Here is a 21,798-nt window from a genome sequence, read left to right as displayed (position 1 = left end):
ACTGAAAAATGAAAATGCACAAGTATATATAGCTGCCTTACAACAGCTGTGCAGCTTTACAGGTGAGACGATAAACCATTTCTAACACATTGATGGACACCATATCAATCCTCCTTTACAACCCATCGCTCCCCTCCAACCCATCAACCACAAAACACACTCACTTTATCTCCATGCAGGTTTTCCCAATTACCCCCAAAGCAAGAGCTTGTAAATAGATATCTCATCAGACAGAATGAATGAACTTTGGCCAATTCTCCATAGATTTCCCCATATTGCAGCATTGTGGGACTGATTGGCAAGCTGTGCTAATGAAGCACAACTAAGCAAATCATTAATAAGAGATGTAAATGAATAATTCCTTGCTGAGGGGGGACTCCAGCGGCAGCCACACTGGCCCCAGTGCCAGTCAAGCCCATCATGAATCAATATGACCAGCTAACGGACCATTAAATAAAAACAAAGCAGCACAGCTTGCAGTGTTAATCGATGGAGAGCTTCAGAGGGAAAACTAAAGCCTGCAATGACTGGAACAGGACTCAGAGGAAACGCTAAAAACAATGACAAATAGCTGGGTCAAAGGATAGAGTTAAATATAGATCCAGCAAGAATAACAAAAACAGTTCTGGAACTTTCACATCTTGAAAAGTCATTGATGAGAATTTGTTTCTACTGCTAACGACTGACTTTTCTGAGAATTTGTAATAAAAAGTCATCTTGTAAACTGTCATAATTTTACTTGCTAACATTTGTAAGCTAGCTAACATGGCCTAAGCTGACTGAATTTCTAAAAGGGAGTCATTAGGAAAAAAAGAAGTCATTATAAGTTGCTTTTACAGCTGAATTTGGGGAAACCACTTGAAGCATTCGTTGTATTGAACTATTTCAATTGCTTTTGTCTGAATTGTTCATTGTAAACGGCTGAAAGTCTGTACATTATGACAATGACCTGATTTGCAACTATAATTCCATTGTGGCTTTCCCATGAGTCACTATTATTAAATCTGTTAATTTGCCTCTATAAAACCGAATAATTCCCCTCTGATTCTGCAATCAGTTGCATCAAATAAGCTGTTTTTGCTTTTCACAACTCAGCAGCTACCTCATTTTATCTCCTCAGAAAAGCAGAGACACAGAGAGAAATACACACAGGCTGCATTACTGTGGTCCATACTGTCGTACCCTATATCTCTGGCCAAAGGTTCATTCAGCTAAGGTGAAAACTTCCCATCAATTCCTGCAAACGATACACTAATCCTACAAACAGTTTCAGAGTTTCTTCATTCACAAGACGGAAATCAATTCTCTGCACCGGAGTGGGAGGATAATCCACAACTTACTGTCAGCACTCAAGATCAGATAAGATCCTCTGAATCCAGAACACATCAGGACCTTTTTTTCTTTTTTAACCTCAAGAAAACAAAGTTGGGTGAGAATTAAAGTGTGTGTACCAAATCTAAACTTTACAAACTTTTACCTCCATAAAACCTTTTGACATCTTTGCAGCAATACAAGAAGAACTACTATACCTTTAACTCAGTCAAACAAGATTGACACAAAGTTTTTGATGACTTCCTTTCAAACTGTATGAACCCAATCTAAAGTTACACCCATGGACAGTCTCCTGTAAAACTTTTATATATATATAATATATATTCTCAATTTGTTTGCAATTTATTCTCAACTTTTTTTTATTCTCAAATGTCAAGCCACTTCAGAAAAAAATTCTTTTTTTGTTTTGCTTTTCTCCTCTCGTCTCGTCTCCTCTTTTTGTGCATGCTGAGATTATATCTGACGTGCACCACACTACACACTTCAGAGTCTGCAATGGGAAGTTGATACACATTAAACCTGCTGTCTGTGGTTTGCTCTAACCAGGATCCTTCCATATTTTTACTTCAGCAAATCTAATGTGTCCTAATTTAAAGTCTCCATCCACGTTGCACGTAAAAATTTCTTTTGCATTCTCAACTCTGATTATACATCTACCTCATCTTCAGCTGAGAACAAGGCACAATGTTCTGAGAACAATGTTCTTGTAAGACTTCAACTGACACAAATCTGATTTTTTTTTTTTCCGCCCTGCAACAAAAATAATTTTTTCACACTGTTAGTGCATAGGGATGTCACGAGAACCGATACTTCGGTACCAAATTGGTACCAACATTCTTAAAACGTGACGGTACTTGTTTTTCTGCAGCAGCATTAGTACCGTTTGTAACGAAAGTACTGAAAGTACCGAAAGTACCCAGGTTGCTATTCTTCCAGACCTGATGGGGGCAGCAAATACACACAAGTGTTTTAGTCAGTCCACAAGTGGTGAAGAAGAAGAAGAACGCCTACAAGCACACGGGAAAAACTACAGAAGTTTAGCTTAGCTTAACAAGTTGAGCTCCGCCCCGACTCGTTGAGAGGAAAGCTAACAATGTTACCGGTGTACAGCCAATGCTATCGTTCATTTTAAACAAAGTGAGGAAACACCTGGAATTTGGCGAAGCACCTGAAACACAGGTCCTATATTATATTTGTTTGAGGCAGCTGGCATTGTGGCCGTGAAACCAGCTAATGTTCTGCTCCATGTAATGTTTGCGATAGCCAGTTATTTGTTAATGATGCTAACGCATTGTGATGTTATAAACTACCTCCTAATGGGCCACCATGCATCACCATTCAGCCTGTTTCCTGTCAGCAAAATGTAGCCTAATGTCACTAATAATTATTCAAATGTTCATGCTTTTAATAAATCGTTTTGGCCTGCCACCATATCAGTGAATTTAAACTAATGCTTGCGTTCAGAGTATAAGGTGGGTGTGTGTGTGTGTATGTGCGCGCGTGTTTAGGAGTGCACCTCCGGATACTCATTGTCAGACAGTGTTTGATAACTAAAATACCCTCCCCCCTCTCCTCTCTTACTCCTATGCTTTGAATCATTGCCTTGCTGCATAATCCAGTTGCACTTGAGTTTCAACTTATGGACTTGAAGAAGGAACATTCTCCTTTAGGATTTTCTGGTAGAGAGCAGAATTCATGTTTCCCTCAATTATTGCAAGTTGCCCAGGCCCTGAAGCAGCAAAGCATCCCCACACCATCACACTTCCACCACCATGCTTGACCGTAGGTATGATGTTCTTTTTGTGGAATTCTGTGTTTATGCCAGATGTAATGGGACCCTTGTCTTCAGTTCCACTTTCGACTCATCAATCCACAGAACATTCTCCCAAAAGGTCTGAGGATCATCAAGGTGAATTTTGGAAAAATTCAGACGAGTCTTAATGTTCTTCTGGGTTAGCAGTGGTTTTTGCCATTTTTGTCCAGCGTATATCTGTCATGAACAGTGACCTTTATTGATGCAAGTGAGGCCTGTAGTTCCTTTGATGTGGTTCTTGGCTCTTTTGTGACTTCCTAGATGAGTAGTTGCTGTGCTCTTGGAGGAATTTTGGAAGGCCGGCCACTCCTGGGAAGGTTCACTACTGTTCAGAGTTTTTCCATTTGGAGGTAATGGCTCTCACTGTGGTCCTTTGGAGTCCCAGAGTCTTTGTAACTTTGTAACCCTTTGTAGCCCTTTGTAACCCTTCCCAGACTGATTTATTTCAATCACCTTCTTCCTCATCATTTCTGGAATTTCTTTCAACTTTGTTCAAGTGTATTACAGGGTAAGACCTTTTAATAAACTTCATGCTGTTGAAAAAGTTCTATTTAAGTGTTGATTTGATTGAACAGGGTTTGCAGTAATCAGGCCTGGTTGTGTCTAGTCCAGTCGAACCCCATTATGAATGCAGTTTCATAGATTTGGGAAATTAGTAACTATGGGGGCAAATACATTTTCACACAGGCCCAGTTGGTACTGGATAACTTTTTTGCTTCAATAAATAACCTTATCATTTAAAAACTGTGTTTTGTGTTTACTCAGATTGCCTTTGTTCTATCTTAGTTTTGAAACAATTTATAGGAGATATACAAAAAACATAATACTTTTTCACAGTACTGTATACTGATCAGTACATACTGTATCGACGGCCGAGCAGTAGGTACTGAATTGAATGCAATAGGTACTGTCACAGTATGAGATTTCAGATGCAGCCAAGGTCTAATTCCCACTGGTGTAAATATCAGGTAGTTAAACAGCATTGTGGGTAATGTACTACACTGCTAACCAAAGTGACAAAAGAAAAACATTTCTATCTGGTACAGTCTGTCCAATCCATTTAGGCGATTCTATATACAATGGAGTCCAAAAGTCTGAGACCACTACTAACAATGCTTCTATTTTGCATTCTTTTCTAATCTAATACAAAAAATACAATTCATTTTCATTACAAATTATATTATTGACAACAACGTGTGTGAAAAGTAAATCTTTGCAATATTTAAGAGAATTTCAGAGTTTTTAATGAAGGAGAAAAATTCCTAGATTTTCAATGTGGTCTCATAGTTTTGGACTCCACTGTACTTGAACAGGGAGAGATCTATACATCAGAAATAGATTGACAAGATGGAATTGGTATGATCATTAAAATATGACAGGTGCTCAAATAACACTTTTTTTCAGGTTGCTCTCCTGCACATGCATGTTTCACGTTTCTCCATAATTAACATACATCTTGTATGGCTCATGTATATGTATATACACACAAACATATATACAGTATGCTGTATACATGTAAGAGGTTTTTAACATGTATTTTAAGAGTTAAAATAAAAAATTTAACTGTTGCAGTGTAGGAAGATGACTCAGCCTCACACACTTCGCTTTAGTGCCCTGAACACTTGTGTGTGCGTGTGCATGAGTCCTTGTATAACCTGAACTCACCCTCTTCTCTACAGCCAGATGCCATACAGGGTTCGAAGTCCTGCGTGTGAGGGCACGGCACAGTGGCGTCAAGCTGAGCCTTCAGCATCCTCTGCCTCATGCGTAGACCCTTTGCACACGTGGCTGAGCTGCACGCCGACCACGGAGACCAGTTCGAGTAGATGCACGTCTCCGGAGTGCTGTCTCCTGTAGATGGTAGAGAGAGAACAGTAGCTAAATAAAAGTAGTTGTGTGGACATGCCAATTTACATTTTGCATTTAACATGCAGAATATAAAGTGACTCTTATTTGGGTCCTGCCCAAATAAAAGCGAACAGAAATAAGAGTTAACAGAATTTGGGGTTGTAGCCAATTTTCCACCAATCACAGTAACAAAATTACACAGGTCAGCAATGAACACTGCAAGTGAAGATTTCTAAATGCTTACTGAAGGCTGTTCCCTTTCAAAGGGAACTCAACGTTGCGTGAACTCCACGCTATGGAAAACGCCCTCGTACGTGACTGGTATCTGAAGCTTGTGTAACATCATGCCTATTTATAGGCCTATCCGTGATCAGGTGACATGGCAATTAAGCACGTTGCGTGATATAAAAACGGCACCTGTTATTATTTTCAGTGAGATTAGATTTAGTTGTGTTGCTTAGTTAAGTCGCCTCCTTGAAGGCTTTGTCCAAAGGGGTACCCTTATAGGATGTGTGTGCTGCGGCGGGGCTATGCTGCACACATTCATTCGATATTACAGCCTGAATATACAATCCACCCTGGGCACGAGTGTCTTGCAGTGACCCTTGGGCTCAGACCTTTTGAACAGGCCATGCCCTCAGTATGATGGAGTGGGTATTCTTGTTCCCACAGCATGAAGCTCATGCAACGTTGAGTTCCCTTTGAAAGGGAACATCTGGGTACACATGTAACCCTGTTCCCTGAGAAGGGAACGAGACGTTGCATAGATTTGTTTCGCTTCAGATAATGGAGGCTGATGGCGTGGTTCACAAGTGCCGGTTTTATATGCACGCAATGTCTCGTTGCTTTCTCAGGAACAGGGTTACTTGCGTAACCCGGATGTTTTGTTTTTTCCCCAAAACTTGCTTTTCTTTTAACAAGGAAGTTGTAATGATGGTGACCTCAAAGAATATTTCTGATTAAAGATAATTAACAGCTCTGTATGTATAATAAGTACACAACTGTTCTGGCTGTAGGTGTTTAATTAATGAGCAGTAAATATGCTGGTGTCACTTGGATGAAATAAATATGATTTGCACACAACATACTATATGCAATTAGCTAGCTGAATGCTTAGTTATCAGTGTACTCGGACTGGGTATACTTTTCCAATATCAGTAAAAATGTTTTTATACTGTGATGACAGCAGAATCAAATCTAGCCTGTGCTGCTATGGGGTTTGTCTCAGGCCTTTTATTTCATTTCCCTTCATTCTGATCCCGCTGATGTGGCTCTGTGTCAGTTTCCTCGCTTTCAGCATTAGGGACTTTAAGCACTGATAGCTGTAGAGATGGATACAGGGACTTGAAATAAATATGAGACCCAAAAATCAAAGCATAAGTAGAAATAAAAAATGGCAGGTTTTAAATTTTGCTCCCAGTTCATTTTCTAGAGAGAGACAGTGGCAAATAAATAAAAGAATGATATGACTTGTGGCTTGAGTTGTAACTTGCTGAAAACAAAACAAAACTTGAGAGTCTCTAGAGAGCTTTTTTCCTTTATATTTTGACACCAATATCTGAGTTTTAGCTGATATGTGATGCTGATTTGATACTGTCATCCTCTTAATAACCAGTCTGTTCTGTGACGTGGTGTGATGCAAGTTCATTTGTGTTGGTGTAACACCTGCCCCCACAGAAAAAAAGGCCAGTGGATTGGAAAACACAAGGTCAAGAGGGGTAAATACTTATATAAAGGCGCATCCCTAATTATCGTTAAGTATTCTTGAATCTCCTTAAGTGGCAGGTGAGTAACACTGACCAGTCAGCATTGGACTATAGTGAGTTGCTATTGAATGACAATTAAATCACATACGAAGCCTCAATGGTTTGAGTATGAAAACAATGTAATTATCTAAATAATGGATGACTCAAAGAACATTTCAAGCATGAGATTCACACATTATTTAACAAATAATTAGGTTACTGAAGTATTTTAATGGCCGTGATTTAAGTGTAGCAGGCTGAGATAGAGAAAAATGTTGAAGATTGTAAAGGTTTTATTAATGTTTTAAATGATTTATCTGGAAAAATACACATAGGTTTTCACATTTTTTAGTATACACATTTGTAAACATGGAGTCATCCGAATAAAATTTTAACGCAAACACAAAGAAAACGTTTTTTGAATGGCAAGAACAATGAGTAGCGGTGGGTCAGTGGTTAAAGTCTCTGGGTCACTGATGAGAAGATTGAGAAGGCTGATCTTCCACTGCCACTGTTGGGCCCTTGAGCAAGGCCCTTAATCTGCTGCAAGGGTGCTGGATCATGGCTGACCTTGTGCTCTGACCTCAACTTCCTAACAAGCTGGGATATGCGATGAAAAGGCTTCTTCTACATATTGCATTTACTGCATCAAGCTGAGGGTTTTTTGGTAAGCCCATGGGGACAGGAAGCAGCCAGTTAAATTTGCACATGCACAAACTAGCACAGTTTACTGTCACTGTAGCTGTGCGTGTAGCAGTCAATGCTTAAATTCCCTAATGACACCCATAAAAGCTTGTTAAGTAATGCCTCGTTCCTCGTAGGGAAAAATTTAACCGGTTACACCTGCATGTGTCAGTGAGTTACAATCCCGGTCCATCTATTAGATGCTAGGTGTCTAAGACGCTCAGCCATCCTTCCTTTTGTTTTCTCCAATTAGCTGTCTAAACCTCAAGGTGGCATTTAGAAAAGTTTCTAAAAGGCCCCAATAACCATCCAACTCCAGGTTTGTCTTACATTCCTTTATCCCTCTGTTCCAAACAGCTGACATCATCTGGACAGCAATGGCACCTAATTTACAAGAGCTGCAAATTAGCACCGGAGTGGTTTCTGATCATAAATCACGGCCAGTTGTCTGGGCTTATCGTGGCGAGAGACACCTCCAGAGGTTTACACAAGGAATCCTGCTAGCTGTCTTGTTAATTAAACTGTCCAGGAAGTATCGGAATGGAGATAAGGAAGCGAGGCTTTACGCACCCTCCTCAGTCTCCTCCTGGGCTATGTCGGCCACGATATCGTCCACCGTGTCAGGAACCGTGTTGCACTGCTCTCCCTGAGGATTTGTGGAACACACAACATCATCGTTAGATCGTATTCTGTGGTAAACAAAAGCAGCTCAGTCTGTGAGCCAAAAAGCCTCGTCTTCATCCTACATATCCCCAAGCACCAACACTTGCCCCAGTGGTGAAACAGACACAAAACATCTGTATTCTGAGAGATAGTGCTGAACGCCAGATCTGAAAAAGAATAGCTGCGGAGAGAAGAGAAGTGCAGAGTAACCAACCCCAGAATGGCCTAAATGCCTCTTTTGAAGGTTTGAATTTGTGAGTAACACCAATATTATTTTCAGATGTTGATGTTATGCTCCGTGGTTGAACTTTCTAGAACAAATGAACTGTGCGTGACTCGGCAGTTCCAGCAGACTCCTTCGGTATGTAACAGGGTGCAGCTGCTCACGCTAATGTGCACAATGAATTAATCATCGCTTTAGCAAACGCAAAAAAAAAAAAGAACCATGGGGGGAAAAAACATAATCACAAAGCCAACTACAGACAGAATACAAAAAATTTTCTGCACTTAACCCCTTATGTTTAATTCCCTACTTAACAATGGATGTGACCTAGACTTTTATTATAAAATATTCAACACGTATTTTTAAAATCAGAAATATTAATATAGATTCAACAATTCTATTAATATCCGATACACACAAATGTATAAAATTAAATATTGGCATTGGTATGTCCAAAGTGTCTGTAGTGTATGAATGGGTATGTGAATGAGTATGTGATTGTGCGCTGTGATGGACTGGCACCCTGTCCAGGGTGTACCCCGCCTTGTGCCCTGGATAGGCTCCAGGTTCCCCACGACCCTGAAGTATAAGCGGTGTAGAAGATGGATGAGTGGATGCAATTAAATTAGCATTATGGGTATTTACTCGTTTTATTAAGTAAAACATTTTAGTTTGGCAGATTAACTCTTAAACTTAAAACATTCAAAGCTGTTTGCTCAACCAGAACCACATCTGCCTGGCTAACAGGTCCTGTAAATATCCGGCCATCGGTGTAAATCCTAACCCTCTCATAACTTCACCAAAAAGTAAAAAACTACCTGATAATATATATATATATATATATATATATATATATATATATATATATATATATATATATATATATATATTTCTCAACCTTAAAGCTACAGTGCTTAGGATTTTTTTTTTTTGGTTAAAAATGAAAACAAAATGTGTCAAATGAGAAAATAATGCTGTAAACTGACCTGACAAACCTGTAAGAATAGTCAGCAGTAATGCACAATCCCATCTGTTAGGTTCAAATTAGAGGGAAATTTCAAACACGTTTCATTCACCAGCTCAGGCACATTCAACAGCACCGTGCCTGAAATTAGCACAGCCAAAGACTCAACCCCAAATTTTTGAATGCAGATCAGCAGGCCTTATACCATCAAAGCCTCTCCCCTTAAACTGTCTTCGAGCAAAGATAGCTCATGATAATCGACCTAAAAGCTACTAGTGCCCTACACTTACTCGGATACTGTGTTCTCATCTTGCAGAACAAACAAAACAAACAAATACAGTAACACTTCTATATTCTTCTTAATCCTGCGCCTATGTTTCTGGTTCATTCTCTACACTCCCTACACAAGGGCAGTATTTAACAGTCTGTGTCTGCAAGAGCTCCTGAAGATGAACATCAGTTCCGGTTATCAGATTTGTAAGAAAGAATACTTACCTATTTTATATATAGCTCATAAATACCTTATAGAAATAAGGAATAATAGTTAAAGAAACCTGAAGGACAAGTTGCTGTTTCACTATACTCACAATGACGCCAAAAGTAAACGTGAGAGCCGCATTAGTTAAAACACACGTCATAGCATGTTGCATCTGCAAGATCACAATAATTTACAAAATAGCTGATATTAGAACTAACTGACAAACAATAGCTGTATAGATGATTCCACTTCTTATTTTCTTATATCGATCCCGAAACCTTGAGTATCAGCCGAAATCGATAACCATTCCATATTTTCTTTAAAAATGACTAAATGATATTTTTAAATGGAATATCTCCAAAAAAAATTCTAATTATAAATAATAATAACAATTCAGGGAAAATACATATCATACAAACAAGTCTTAAACAAAACTGCCGATTTCACGTAAAAATCCGTTACACTGCAAATACTATAAATGTAATGAAGTATAGAGCACAGATATATAAAAATTAAATCAAGTGTCTTTCTATGTAAACAATTACAGTAACAAAAAATGTTCCAAATCCAATCTTTTGACACAAGATCTCCAATGTCCGATTCACCATATTTTGCTGGTACCAGCGTGATATCAATCCTGGGTATCAGTTCAATGGCATCTCTAATTAGCACGCTTGCTAAAACACAAGCTCTTGTTAAAAGAGAGAGGTTTTGAACACAGTAGTAATAAAGTTTTCATATTTATTTCTATTAAACGCTAAAGTAAGCACCTTCCTGGCTATCCTCTCCACCAGCACTCGAGCCAGGGGTAATATCGGACCTCCTGAAGGGTCATAGAAGGGGCTCTGTGGGTGATCAAGGCTGGTGAGGGGCCGAATCCGCTCCTGAGGGACTGTTGGTTTGTTGGGGGACTAAAAGAGAGAGAGAGAGAGAGAGAGAGAGAGAGAAAGGGAGAGAGAGAAAATAAAAAGAGTGAGTCACTGCTGAATGCCATCTGCCAGGGGCTCCCACCTTTCATTTCCTTCCGCATCGTTCATTCTCTCTGAGTGATTTATAGCACTGCTTTCCTCTGAGCCTCCCTGAGAGTCACCTGTTCGCGCCAGTCGTTCCACACTAGCGACTTCACAGTGGGGTAAAAATCAAACGCCAACTGTTCTTGTTTGCTAAAGTTTTTACAAAGAGTTTTTGTCAATTTATTATTATTTTTTTAATGAAATTGATTCTGCACAGGCCATCAGCGTGTTCAAACAGGAAGTAAATGAGTTTCTCCATTTTCGATTTACCAGCAGGGGGCAGCGTGAGGGACATCACACTACGACGATCTGCATGCATAATTACAGCACTAACATTTAATTTATTTACCTATCTGTTTCTCTCTCTCTCTCTCTCTCTCTCTCTCTCACTGTCCCACTCCTTGTTTTCTCATCTTTTAATGTCACTCACGTCCTCTCTCTATCCTCCTCTCTCGCCTTCCATTTTATTCCGGCTGTGTGTTTATATTCGTGAGCAATAAGCTAAAATAAAATGTAAAGCAGCCGTGCACTCGTCTTACAAAACAATACACCTGCACCTTGTCGTTATAACCATAGTAATCTATCATAATGTAGACAAACCAACATGACTGTTTGATTTCATGTTTGCAAACCCTTACTTTAAAACCACAATAAAGAGATACAAAACACTTCCTGTTTATTTGGTTAAATTAATTCTGTGCTTTGTATATTTAGTAGTGAATAAATGCTGTTTGAATACTAATCATTTTTTAAAAAAATAATAATATTTACAACTTGAATGCTCTGTTCTATCAAAGCACATTTCATAAACTTATTGCCGTTGTTTATTTTTAGATAATTTATCGATTTTCTAATAAAACGTGAATATACAGAGCATTCAGCAGACTGTACAGTGCCATTATGCTATACCCCATGTAGTGAGCATATATAGGAGTAAGAAGCCTTTTGGTATTCAGGGTAACTGTGTTGGAGAGGATTCAATAAAAAGCTATTGTTTTTCGGTGAAAGTAGGTTGAAGATGGTGGAAGGAGGAATGACCTCGTAACTGTGTCCGCTGTCTGTCCCGGCGTCCCACGGCAGCAGGTCTTTAGTGAGTCTCTGCACCCATCCGCACTCAGCCGTGCACAGATCCTCAGCACTCAGACCAACGTTCCAGTCAGGACTCGGGCCGAGCATGGTCAAAAAGGACATGAGGTGACGGGATCGGTCCACAGAGAACTCTGCCGAGGGAGCAGCACGACTGCAGGGGAGAGAGAGAGAGAGAGTGAGAGAGAGGGGGAGAGAGAGAGAGAGAGAGAGAGAGAGAGAGTGAGAAACCATAACAGACCAAGACAAAGAAGCAGATTATACCCAGAAAGGAAGAGGAAGAGATAGTGGCAAGAAAATGATGGGGAGGAAACGTGGTGGTAGATCCAAAAGAAAAAATAATATACATAAGGGAAAGAGAAGATAGAGAGAATACAGGCAGATCAAGAGAGAGAGAGAGAGAGAGAGAGAGAGAGAGAGAGAATGGAGACAGAGCAAAACAAAGTGTATTAAACACAAAGTGTATTTAAGACTCCCTCTGGAGGGACTTTTAGGGTGAAGTACAATTCCGACTTGAGCCGGTGGCGAGCCGTGATACGAGTTGAGCTGCCGCTGGCTCCTGCGTCATGGTGATTTGTTTTGAGTCGTAGCTGAAAGCACGCAAAATTCTTGTTCATTTGTGGTTGTTGCAGATGAGATATCGTCAAGGTATTAAACATTGACCCAAAGTGAGCATAAATTTGATTTATATTTGTGTTAACCGCAGTTGGAACTGAATATTTTGGTTTCTGTGTTATACGGGAATGCCCGGACATGTAGCTATCAAATATATATCTATGTATAGAAATGTCACTAAGGCACTTTGGAGAAATCTGTTGTATTATGTAACAGTAAATGCTTATTATTTTCTATAGTGATTTCTTCGGTTTCTTTATTGTATTTGTTCATTCTCAAACTATCTACACCTTTGAATATACATCTGTGGTTAGCTCCAGTACAATATGTTAAGGCCCTGTTTACACTAGTGTGCTTTCGTTTTAAAACACTGTGTTTCAGAAACGATCTCCGTCCACACTACACAACCGAAAACAAATGTCACATGACCATTCATGCACACTGCACATGCGCATACAAGTGTAAACAGGAAGTTGGTTGCTAGTCACTGGCAGGCACAACAAACCAGCGTTCCACGTGGCTTGCACGCTGCTTGCAATGAGATTTGTTGCTGATTGCTCTAATCATAGTTTGCCTCTTGTGCATTTAAGCAGCTGCAGTATTATAAAATACAGAATTTAACTGCACAGTGGCTGCTATGAATGATGACAAAGCCAGCAAAGCTTGCGGTCTCGGTGTTGTTGTGTATATGATTAAGGTAGCATAATGGTCGTATGGTAGAGGCTTGACGAATCAGGGAAGGATATGCAATCATCCAGAAGACCCAATCAGGCGGCGAATGTGGGCGAAGCCACGACTTCGTTTTGGTCTGTTTACACTGAAAAGTGAGCCCGGAGTTTTCAAACTAAAACGGGGTCTTCTGTGTTTCCAAAAGTCTCCGTTTTCGAGGGTCGACAACGCTGGAGAAGTGTAGATGACTGGCGTAACCATAGCAAAAGTTATGCATTTTAAAACGAAAACGCACTAGTGTAAACAAGCTGATCACCCGTCTCCTCGTTATTGGTGCTCTGATCAGCACCCAGCGGGGTTTACTCATTCATCCAGTAATCAGAACCTAACAAAGCCTCAACAAAACAGTGAGAATGTCATAGCGAAAGAAAATGATGAAGGAAGAGATATAAAAAAAATAGAGGAAACAAAATGAGGCCACTACAAAGAATGAGAGAAACAGGTGAATGGAGGGATGGAAAGAAAGAGGGACCAAGACCAAAAAGAGGGGAAAATGAGAGAAATATATAAAGGTAAAGAAGGAGACATGGAGAGGGAGAGAGATTAAGACAAAAATCAAGACAGAAAAAGAAGTGAAAAAGAAAGTAGTAGAGTGAAGAGAGATACAGAGAGAGGTGGAGGGTGAGAAACAGAGAGGACAGACCAAGAAAACGAAAGACTGAGACAGAGGAAAAGAGTTATTTAAAAGAAGATACCAAGACAGCAACAAAGCAAAGAAACAGAGAAAAAAGAGGTAATGGGAAGAAGATAGAGATACCAGAAAAGAGGAGGACGGGCAGTTAGAGAGAGGCATAGGGAGAAAGAATAAACAGATCAAGTCGAAGAAAGAGATGTAAAAAGAGGAGTAGCAGGAGAGATAGGGGAGTCAGAAAAAAGAGGAAGAGAGAAAGAGACCAAGGCAACGTAAGAGAAAAGGACAGCGAGGAAAAGGAGTGAAGCAGAGGGAGACAGAATGAGAGGTGGCGTGATGAAGGGGAATGATAGAGGAAGAGACAGACAGAGAAAATTAGATGAATAGAAATGAGAGAGGCAAGACAAAAAACGTGTGAAATGGAGAGGGACAAATGGCAGGACTGTGATATTAAAAAAAGAGAGAAAAATTAAAGGCCATAACAAAGAAGAAAAACAACAGAAAGAAGGAACAGCGCAACACAAGAAAATAAGCAGAGAAAAGGGCTGAAAAAGAGATGGAGGGAGAGACAAAAAGAGAGCAAGAGAGAAAGGAAGACAGCAAGAGAGAGAGAGATGGAGTGATAAAGGGGAATGAACATGGAGATAGAACAAGACACAGAAAAGTTGAGGAAATGAAATGAGGCCAAGACAAAGAAGGAGAGATGCAGAAAGAAGTAACAGAGCAACACAAATGGAGAGAGCAATCAAGACAAAAAGAAAGAAAGACAGGACGACAGAGATGGTGATGAAATGGTAGCAAAATGGAACTGTGGAGGAAGAGATAAAGAAAAATAGAGGAAATTAAATGAGGCAAAGACAAACAAAAGAAATATAGAGGTGGATGGAAGGATGGAGGGACCAAGATATGAAAACAAAGAAAAATGAAAGACCGAGACAAAGGACAGAAGCAGAGAGAAGGAAATCAGCAGAAAGAAGTAACAGAGCAACACAAATGGAGAGAGTGACAATAAAAGAAAACAGAGATAAAGACAGAGACAGTGAATAAATTATAGCAAGAGAGAATGATGGAGAAAGAGATAAAGAAAATGAAATGAGGCCAAGGCAAAAGAAGGAGAGAAACAGAGAGGTGAATGGAGGGATGGAGGGACCAAGATATAAAAACGAGAGAAAAATAAGAGACAAAGACAATGAATGAGAGAGACAAAGGAACATAAAGGAGAAAATAAATGAGAATAGTGTTTTGTAATAAGTGTGTCATCGCATCAGCGAGCATTAAAATGAGAATCTTTTGTTGCGCTCTTTATCCGGATGCCGAGGCGTGTTGTTCGGGGACTTCAGGTCTTTATGTGAAAGCCTGCTGCGTGTTTCTCTGATGCTGTCTGGGCGGCCGACTGTGCGCTCTCATGTAATTTCCATTGAGATAGCACTTTGTAAGGCACCACAGATGGTAATTAATCACGTTAATTGTCCTGATTAGAAGCCCATCTCCAATGCAACTGTTGCCACTGCAGCGGCGCGGGGCAGAGGCCTGGATTATGCAGCTCCTGACGCCATCGATTAACGAGCATAAAATATTCATCCTCTGACTTCCACAAGCGACACTTCACACGCTAGGACTTCAAAACGAGACGCTTCTCTTTCAGTACAAACACACATACACACACTCACATTTGCAGCTGTTTGATGAGTGTGAAGCGTCCATGCTGGCTTTAAAACCCCCATGTGGCCTGATGGCTAGTTCACACGCTTCCGAACATGACTAGCATGCCAAACACGGCGGCGTGTAATAATTTAGCCCTCCATACACCTGAACGTGCTCCAGAGGCCCAGCGTGAATGCGTTAACTGAAGTGAGCTTAAAGCAGAAGATCATAGATTGAAGTGCACATGGCTGGCAACGAGGGCAAACGCGTCACTCATCAAAGGCAGAAGCCCGGCCTTTATCTCGCAAAATAAAAACACCACATAAAATATTAACAGCATCGTTAATGAACGTGGGGGTGGGGGTGGGACTCCACATGGCCAGCAGGTGCCAGACACGAGTGCTTACGGGAAAATCTGTCGGCCAACACGGAGAAAATCTCACCTTCTGTCAGTGAGGGTGAGGATCTTACAGGGAGCAGAGAAACTTCTCAGTGCAAAAAAAGAGAAGAGAATTTACACTCTTTTCCTCTTTTGAGCGGCCAAGACGTGTTACAAGGCTAATGTAGCTAACAAGTAATGTCTCACCTAAAAACTTTTCCATAAATATTTACCTCAAACTGCACCCTGCTCTTCATTTTCAAAATGGATTACTATTTACACTACAGTGCTGAAGATTTCCCGACTCTGATTGGTTGGGTTGGAAGATAACAGCAGAATCAGCGGTTAATATTAATGCGCTCGTTCTAATACCTTATTGTTTGTATAGGGACTTGTACGGTGGATGCTCCACATAACCACATACAAGAATGTTTTCTGCAAGGAGACATTTATCTAGCATTTTTGGAAGGAGTCTAAAGTGTCAGCAACAGTGAGTAGCATGCAATGCTAGAGAGAAAAAAAGGGAGGCTGGGGAACGTATGACCGTTTATAGCTGCTATAACGAAACCCATAACAGGAACTAACTAGTCTCTCGGATGTTCCACGACATTAAATGTAGCTATAAACTGATAGAAAGCATGACGTAACTCTGATCGTTGATCATTCTGCCGTAACAGCATGACCAAGTGTTTTATCTGTTACATATTTCATGTACTCTCTAAATTGTCTAGGAATCTGTAGCAGTAAAACGATTGCTCAAGATGCTGTGATGTGCAGAAGTGTGTTTTGTCTGTAACAAAGCTAAAAAATCAGCCAGACATAAAGTGAGTCAGACGAGAAAGACCAAAATGGTTCGAGTTGACAGGAAGGCTATGGCAATTAAAGGCGAATAACCACCCTTGGTGAGCAGAAAAGCATCTCAAAACACGCAACATGTCAAAACCTGAGGCGGATGGGAAACAACAGCAGAAGACCTCTTCGGGTTTCACTACAAAAACAGGAATCTGAGGCTACAGTGTGTACACCAAAACTAGACTGACTGACACTAGACAGCTGAAGACTAGAAAAACATCACCTGGTCTTTTTCCAATCTTCAACAGTCCAGGATCGATGAGTCTGATCATCATTATTAGACTGTCATTTAGTACGTTTACATGGACAACAATAATCTGATATTAACCCGATTAAGACGATACTCTGATTAAGAAACTACCATGTAAACAGCGATTATTGATGACCTTAATCCGGATAAAGTCGTACCCGAAGTAAACACTAATCGAATTAAGACATGTGGAGCACTCCTGTTTTAGTCGCATTATCGACATGTTTCACACAGATTAAACTACAAATAATGTAATGAACACATCTTAGTGTTTAGTCTGAGTCAGTACCTGTTTTTACAGGTGTTTATAGGAGTTTTCTGTCTGTGTTTACAGACAGATGTTTTTAAGGTGTTTACAGACATGTAAACACCTTAATCACACTATTAACGTTGTGTGGGAGTTTTCACCGCATTTTGCGACAGGACACGTACACACACGGCAGTGCTATCAAATGGACTATAATGGACTACTAATTGTTTATGGCTCACTGGTGAAGGTTATGAGTGACACAGAGACAGGAAGCAGAGCTGGAGATGGAGATACTCACATATTGAGAGGCTGCCAGGCCGGCCACTGAGCTTTCGTCTTGATCACAGTCATCACGTCATCACCCTATGAGAGAGAGAGAGAGAGAAAGAGAGAGCAAGAGTGAGGGAGAGAGAGAGAGAGAAGATATATTTAATCATCAGGGGGTGTTTAAGATTGACATATCTGTAGCAGAAAAGCAAGCAAGATGTCTCCTCCGTGTGCAAACGTCAGGCTACAGACACACACAGATGCTAAGCGCAGCACGGATGATGTGCTTGTCTTTTTACTGCAGATTCCTGGAGCTTTCTGTGATATTACAGAGGACAGGAAACTCAGCAGTCAAGAGTGCAACTGAAATAGTTTTTGTGGATGTTTTCTCCTCGCTGGAGCAGGTGAGCGGCACAAAGCGGCTCACAATTAAAGTGAATGGAAATACAGACAAATCTAATGTGGAACTACATGGGAGGCATTAGCAAAAGAGATCATTAAATAGATATAATCAACATGGACAAACAGACGGACAGACATAGATAGATAGATAGATAGATAGATAGATAGATAGATAGATAGATAGATAGATAGATAGTTAGATAGATGGCTAAATTAACAGATAAATAGATATACTGTACATGTACAGACAGAAAGACATAGATAGATAGATAGATAGATAGATAGATAGATAGATAGATAGATAGATAGTTAGATAGATGGCTAAATTAACAGATAAATAGATATACTGTACATGTACAGACAGAAAGACATAGAGAGATAGATAGATAGATAGATAGATAGATAGATAGATAGATAGATAGATAGATAGCTAAATGAACAGATAGATATACTGTACATGGGCAGACAGATAGATAGACAGACACAGAGAGAGAAAAATAGACAGATAGACAGAAATAAAGACAGACAGATGAATAGATAGATATAGGTGGACAGACATGCAGACAGACAGACAGACGGACAGACAGCTAGCTAGCTACATAGATGACAGGACGGATGGACAGATAGAATAAATAGATTTAGATGGGTACAACATGGTAAAGATAAAGTTTTTTTTAAAACCAAAAGACATGACAATTTTTGCATTCATTTACAATTTTCTTTAGGGGTGCAAAATGATTGGTAAGGTAAGTTAGAACTTACAACTGAAAGAACTATTTACATATCCTCAATTATACACTTGAAGGGTGCTAATTATTTATCCATAACCATCTATACTATACTATATACTCACCGTCAACTTTATTAGGAACACCTGTACACCTGCTCATTTAAACATCAGAATGAGGAAAAAGTGTAATCTCTGTGAATGTCGCATGGTTGTTGGTGCCAGATGGGCTGGTTTGAATATTCTCTAGCGTTTACACAGTATAGTACGAAAAACAAAAAGACATTGAGTGAGCAACAGGTCTGTGGATCGAAACACCTGGTTGATCAGAGGAAAATGACCAAACAGTTTTGACCTGACAGAAAGTCTACAGTAACTCAAATAAGCACTCTTTACAACCGTGGTGAGCAGAAAAGCATCTCAGAATGAACAAAACATCAAACCTTGAGGTTCTGCTACAACAGCAGAACACCACATCAGGTTCTGCACCTGTCAGACAAGAACAAGAATCTTGGGCTATCATGGGCACAGACTCCGAATCTATGACAGTTGGAGTCTAGAAAAAAGACCAGGTATAGTACAGGTGTTCCTAATAATGGTTAGTGAAGAATAAGAAGAAGCCTTTATTTGTCTCATACATTACAGCACAGTGAAATTCTTTACTTCACATATCCAACCTTGTTAGGAAGTTAGGGTCAGAGCGCAGGGTCAGCCATGATACGGCACCCCAGGAGCAGATAGGGTTAAAGGCCTTGCTCAAGGATCCAACAGTGGCAGCTTAGCAGTGCTGCTAACCCAGAGACTCAACCGTTGAGCCACCACTGCCCAAGTGTATGCATATAATAACACCAGAGCCACATCCTTCATTGTCACACACAGTGCATGCTATTCAGAGGATTATATACCGAATGTTAAAAGCAGTATTAATGTGTGATGGATGTGATAATTTCTGGTATTTTGGGCAAATAATGTCATAAAAACCACAATGTTGTCCGTACCGGGTTCCCCAAAACCTGACCACTCTCTCAGCAGAACCGCGTTCTTAATCTCTCGTCAGTCGGCTGACCAATTAACAGCTGGCTCATAGTAATTAAGCAATCAGTCTCTGACCTGGCTGAACTGAGGAATATGTTTCAGTGTGGCAGATGGCCATGCGCACAGAAGGAGATATTAATTCACGGTGAAACTCCCGCCCAGTGCATTACCATCCAAACATGATTTGGTTTCATTTGATGCAAAACACTGCATCGACGTTTTACACAAACATTACACAAAAATGACATTACGTACCGATCATGATACATGCTGAATCTGAAATGTATGCATGCTTTACAGTACTATAAAGATCTAGGATCTAACTTATGAGAGATTTCAGGCAATAAGGAATCTCAATGATGATTCCTGGCGTAGACGAGACAGGCAACTGCCCAGGACGACAACTCGCCAGCACCGACACTGGCACGCCGTGCTCTATACAGGTGCTCCTGAAATGGTGCAAGTGTGTGTTTGTGTGTGTGTGTGTGTGTCTGCCCTATTACACAAAACTGCTTACTGTATACTGGCTGTGTGAAATATATACATAGAGAAACTGTGCACACAGCCAGAAAGGTCAGGACCGCAATACAACTATATGACATGATAAAGAGATGTTTGTGCGTGTGTGTGAAGAGAGCAGAACAAACTTCAGCGGTAAAACCACAAGACATGAAATCCAAACCCTGTTATTATATGTACTTCATTGACTTTGCCTCAGGGCAGGCCAGAGGGATCTTTATTTATAGATTTACTGTTTGTTATTTGTAATAATAAAATATACATTTTTTTAAATGTTGTATTTAATTTTAAATTACAGACAAGATCATTCAAGTTTTTTTGGGGTTTTTTTTTTTTGGTCATTGGAATGGTGCTTTGTCATTGGAAGGGGTAGAGGCAAGGAAAATAATGAAACAGGTCAGTTTTGACAACATCCTAGCATCCACATGTCATCTTTTCTTACATCAAGAGCAAGCATCACATCACAAAAATGTACTTGACTAGCTGCCCTTTAAAGTTTTAAGGATGGCACCACTGTGACCAAAGACAGCTGATGACATTTCTGTCAGTGTCTGAAATTTTTTTAATTAAAATCTCAGAGTGTGAGTGCTGCTACAATGTTCATCTTCATCTTTATTGTATAATGTGACATAGAGAATGTTACTGTACAGTCTGTTATAGAATTGCACAGTCTAAAACTGGCTTTATCTAGCTACACTTGACCATGGGAAACTAGCAATCTACTAACAGAGTGTTCATCTAAATAGTAACATAATAGCTAGCTACAAGAGGTAGTTAACTTAAGCCATGCACATATACTTGCAGTTTTCCTCCATTTTGGTTTTCAAACCAAACTGTGCTTTTGACCTTTATGCTGAAAATGTTTTGAAACCTTTTTGGAAAAGAGGTGTAACTGGCGAGAGAAAAAAAAGGAACACAATTGAGTATGCTAGTGTGTATCTTCCTGTGACAGAAATCTCAAAACAAACAGAGTAAACTTCATAAGTTGAGTCCTCCATGTTTTTCAATTTTTTTGCATAATGTGATTGTGTTCGGTAAAAGGGATGAATGGAATGCTTTGAAACTGGGGTAAAATAGAGACAAAAATCTGTGACATGCTGCTTTCTGAATAAAATGACCTTCATCTCAGGGCCACAGAAACTTAGTCAGCATCCACCTGAATAAAACACAGCAGTCATGCTGGCATTTAACCCTTTAAACGCTTAAGATTTATTGATGGGTCCAGATTTACAATTCTCATTCTTGCTAATAAAATTTCACAGTAAATAATTTATGCTAGTTATGAAATATATATATAATATAATAAAATGAACAATAAGCAGGACTTTAATGGCCTATAAAGGTGAGCTAATGGTAATAGACTGTTGATAAATGATATGAGTACCCAGTGCTGATTATGAAGTAAGAGTCCTGAGACCATGAAAAGATGTATTAGCACAAATGTGGTGCCATATGTGCACAGAAATATGGAAGTATTTCTATACACTATGGGTTCTCATCGTTCTCATTATTTGCGATATGAGCATCGATGTATGGCTTGGGACACACAGCGCTCTTTAATTATCAGTGTGCTGTTGTTTAGAAACGATAAACTAATTTGGCACTGTGTATGTCTCTTTCTGTCCCTGTGTGCAAGTCAGTCCTAGTGA

At 39.8% G+C, this 21,798-nt stretch overlaps 1 protein-coding gene across 2 annotated transcripts in view; it reads right to left on the bottom strand.

Annotated features, from left to right (window-relative positions):
* spon1b (spondin 1b) overlaps positions 1 to 21,798 on the bottom strand; it is a 126,563-nt gene that overhangs the window by 13,333 nt on the left and 91,432 nt on the right. For both annotated transcript variants that reach the window (XM_017474499.2, XM_017474498.3), the window contains exons 7-11: positions 17,498 to 17,562; positions 11,802 to 12,003; positions 10,521 to 10,661; positions 7,993 to 8,068; positions 4,811 to 4,996 (exon numbers count right to left, since the gene is read on the bottom strand). In XM_017474499.2, coding sequence (XP_017329988.1) covers positions 4,811 to 4,996; positions 7,993 to 8,068; positions 10,521 to 10,661; positions 11,802 to 12,003; positions 17,498 to 17,562 — 670 coding nt within the window. The remainder of the gene's footprint in view (positions 1 to 4,810; positions 4,997 to 7,992; positions 8,069 to 10,520; positions 10,662 to 11,801; positions 12,004 to 17,497; positions 17,563 to 21,798) is intronic.

This window comes from Ictalurus punctatus, chromosome 8, assembly GCF_001660625.3.
Source record: "Ictalurus punctatus breed USDA103 chromosome 8, Coco_2.0, whole genome shotgun sequence".
NCBI lineage: Eukaryota > Metazoa > Chordata > Actinopteri > Siluriformes > Ictaluridae > Ictalurus > Ictalurus punctatus.
This window is presented reverse-complemented; position numbering and strand designations above follow the sequence as displayed.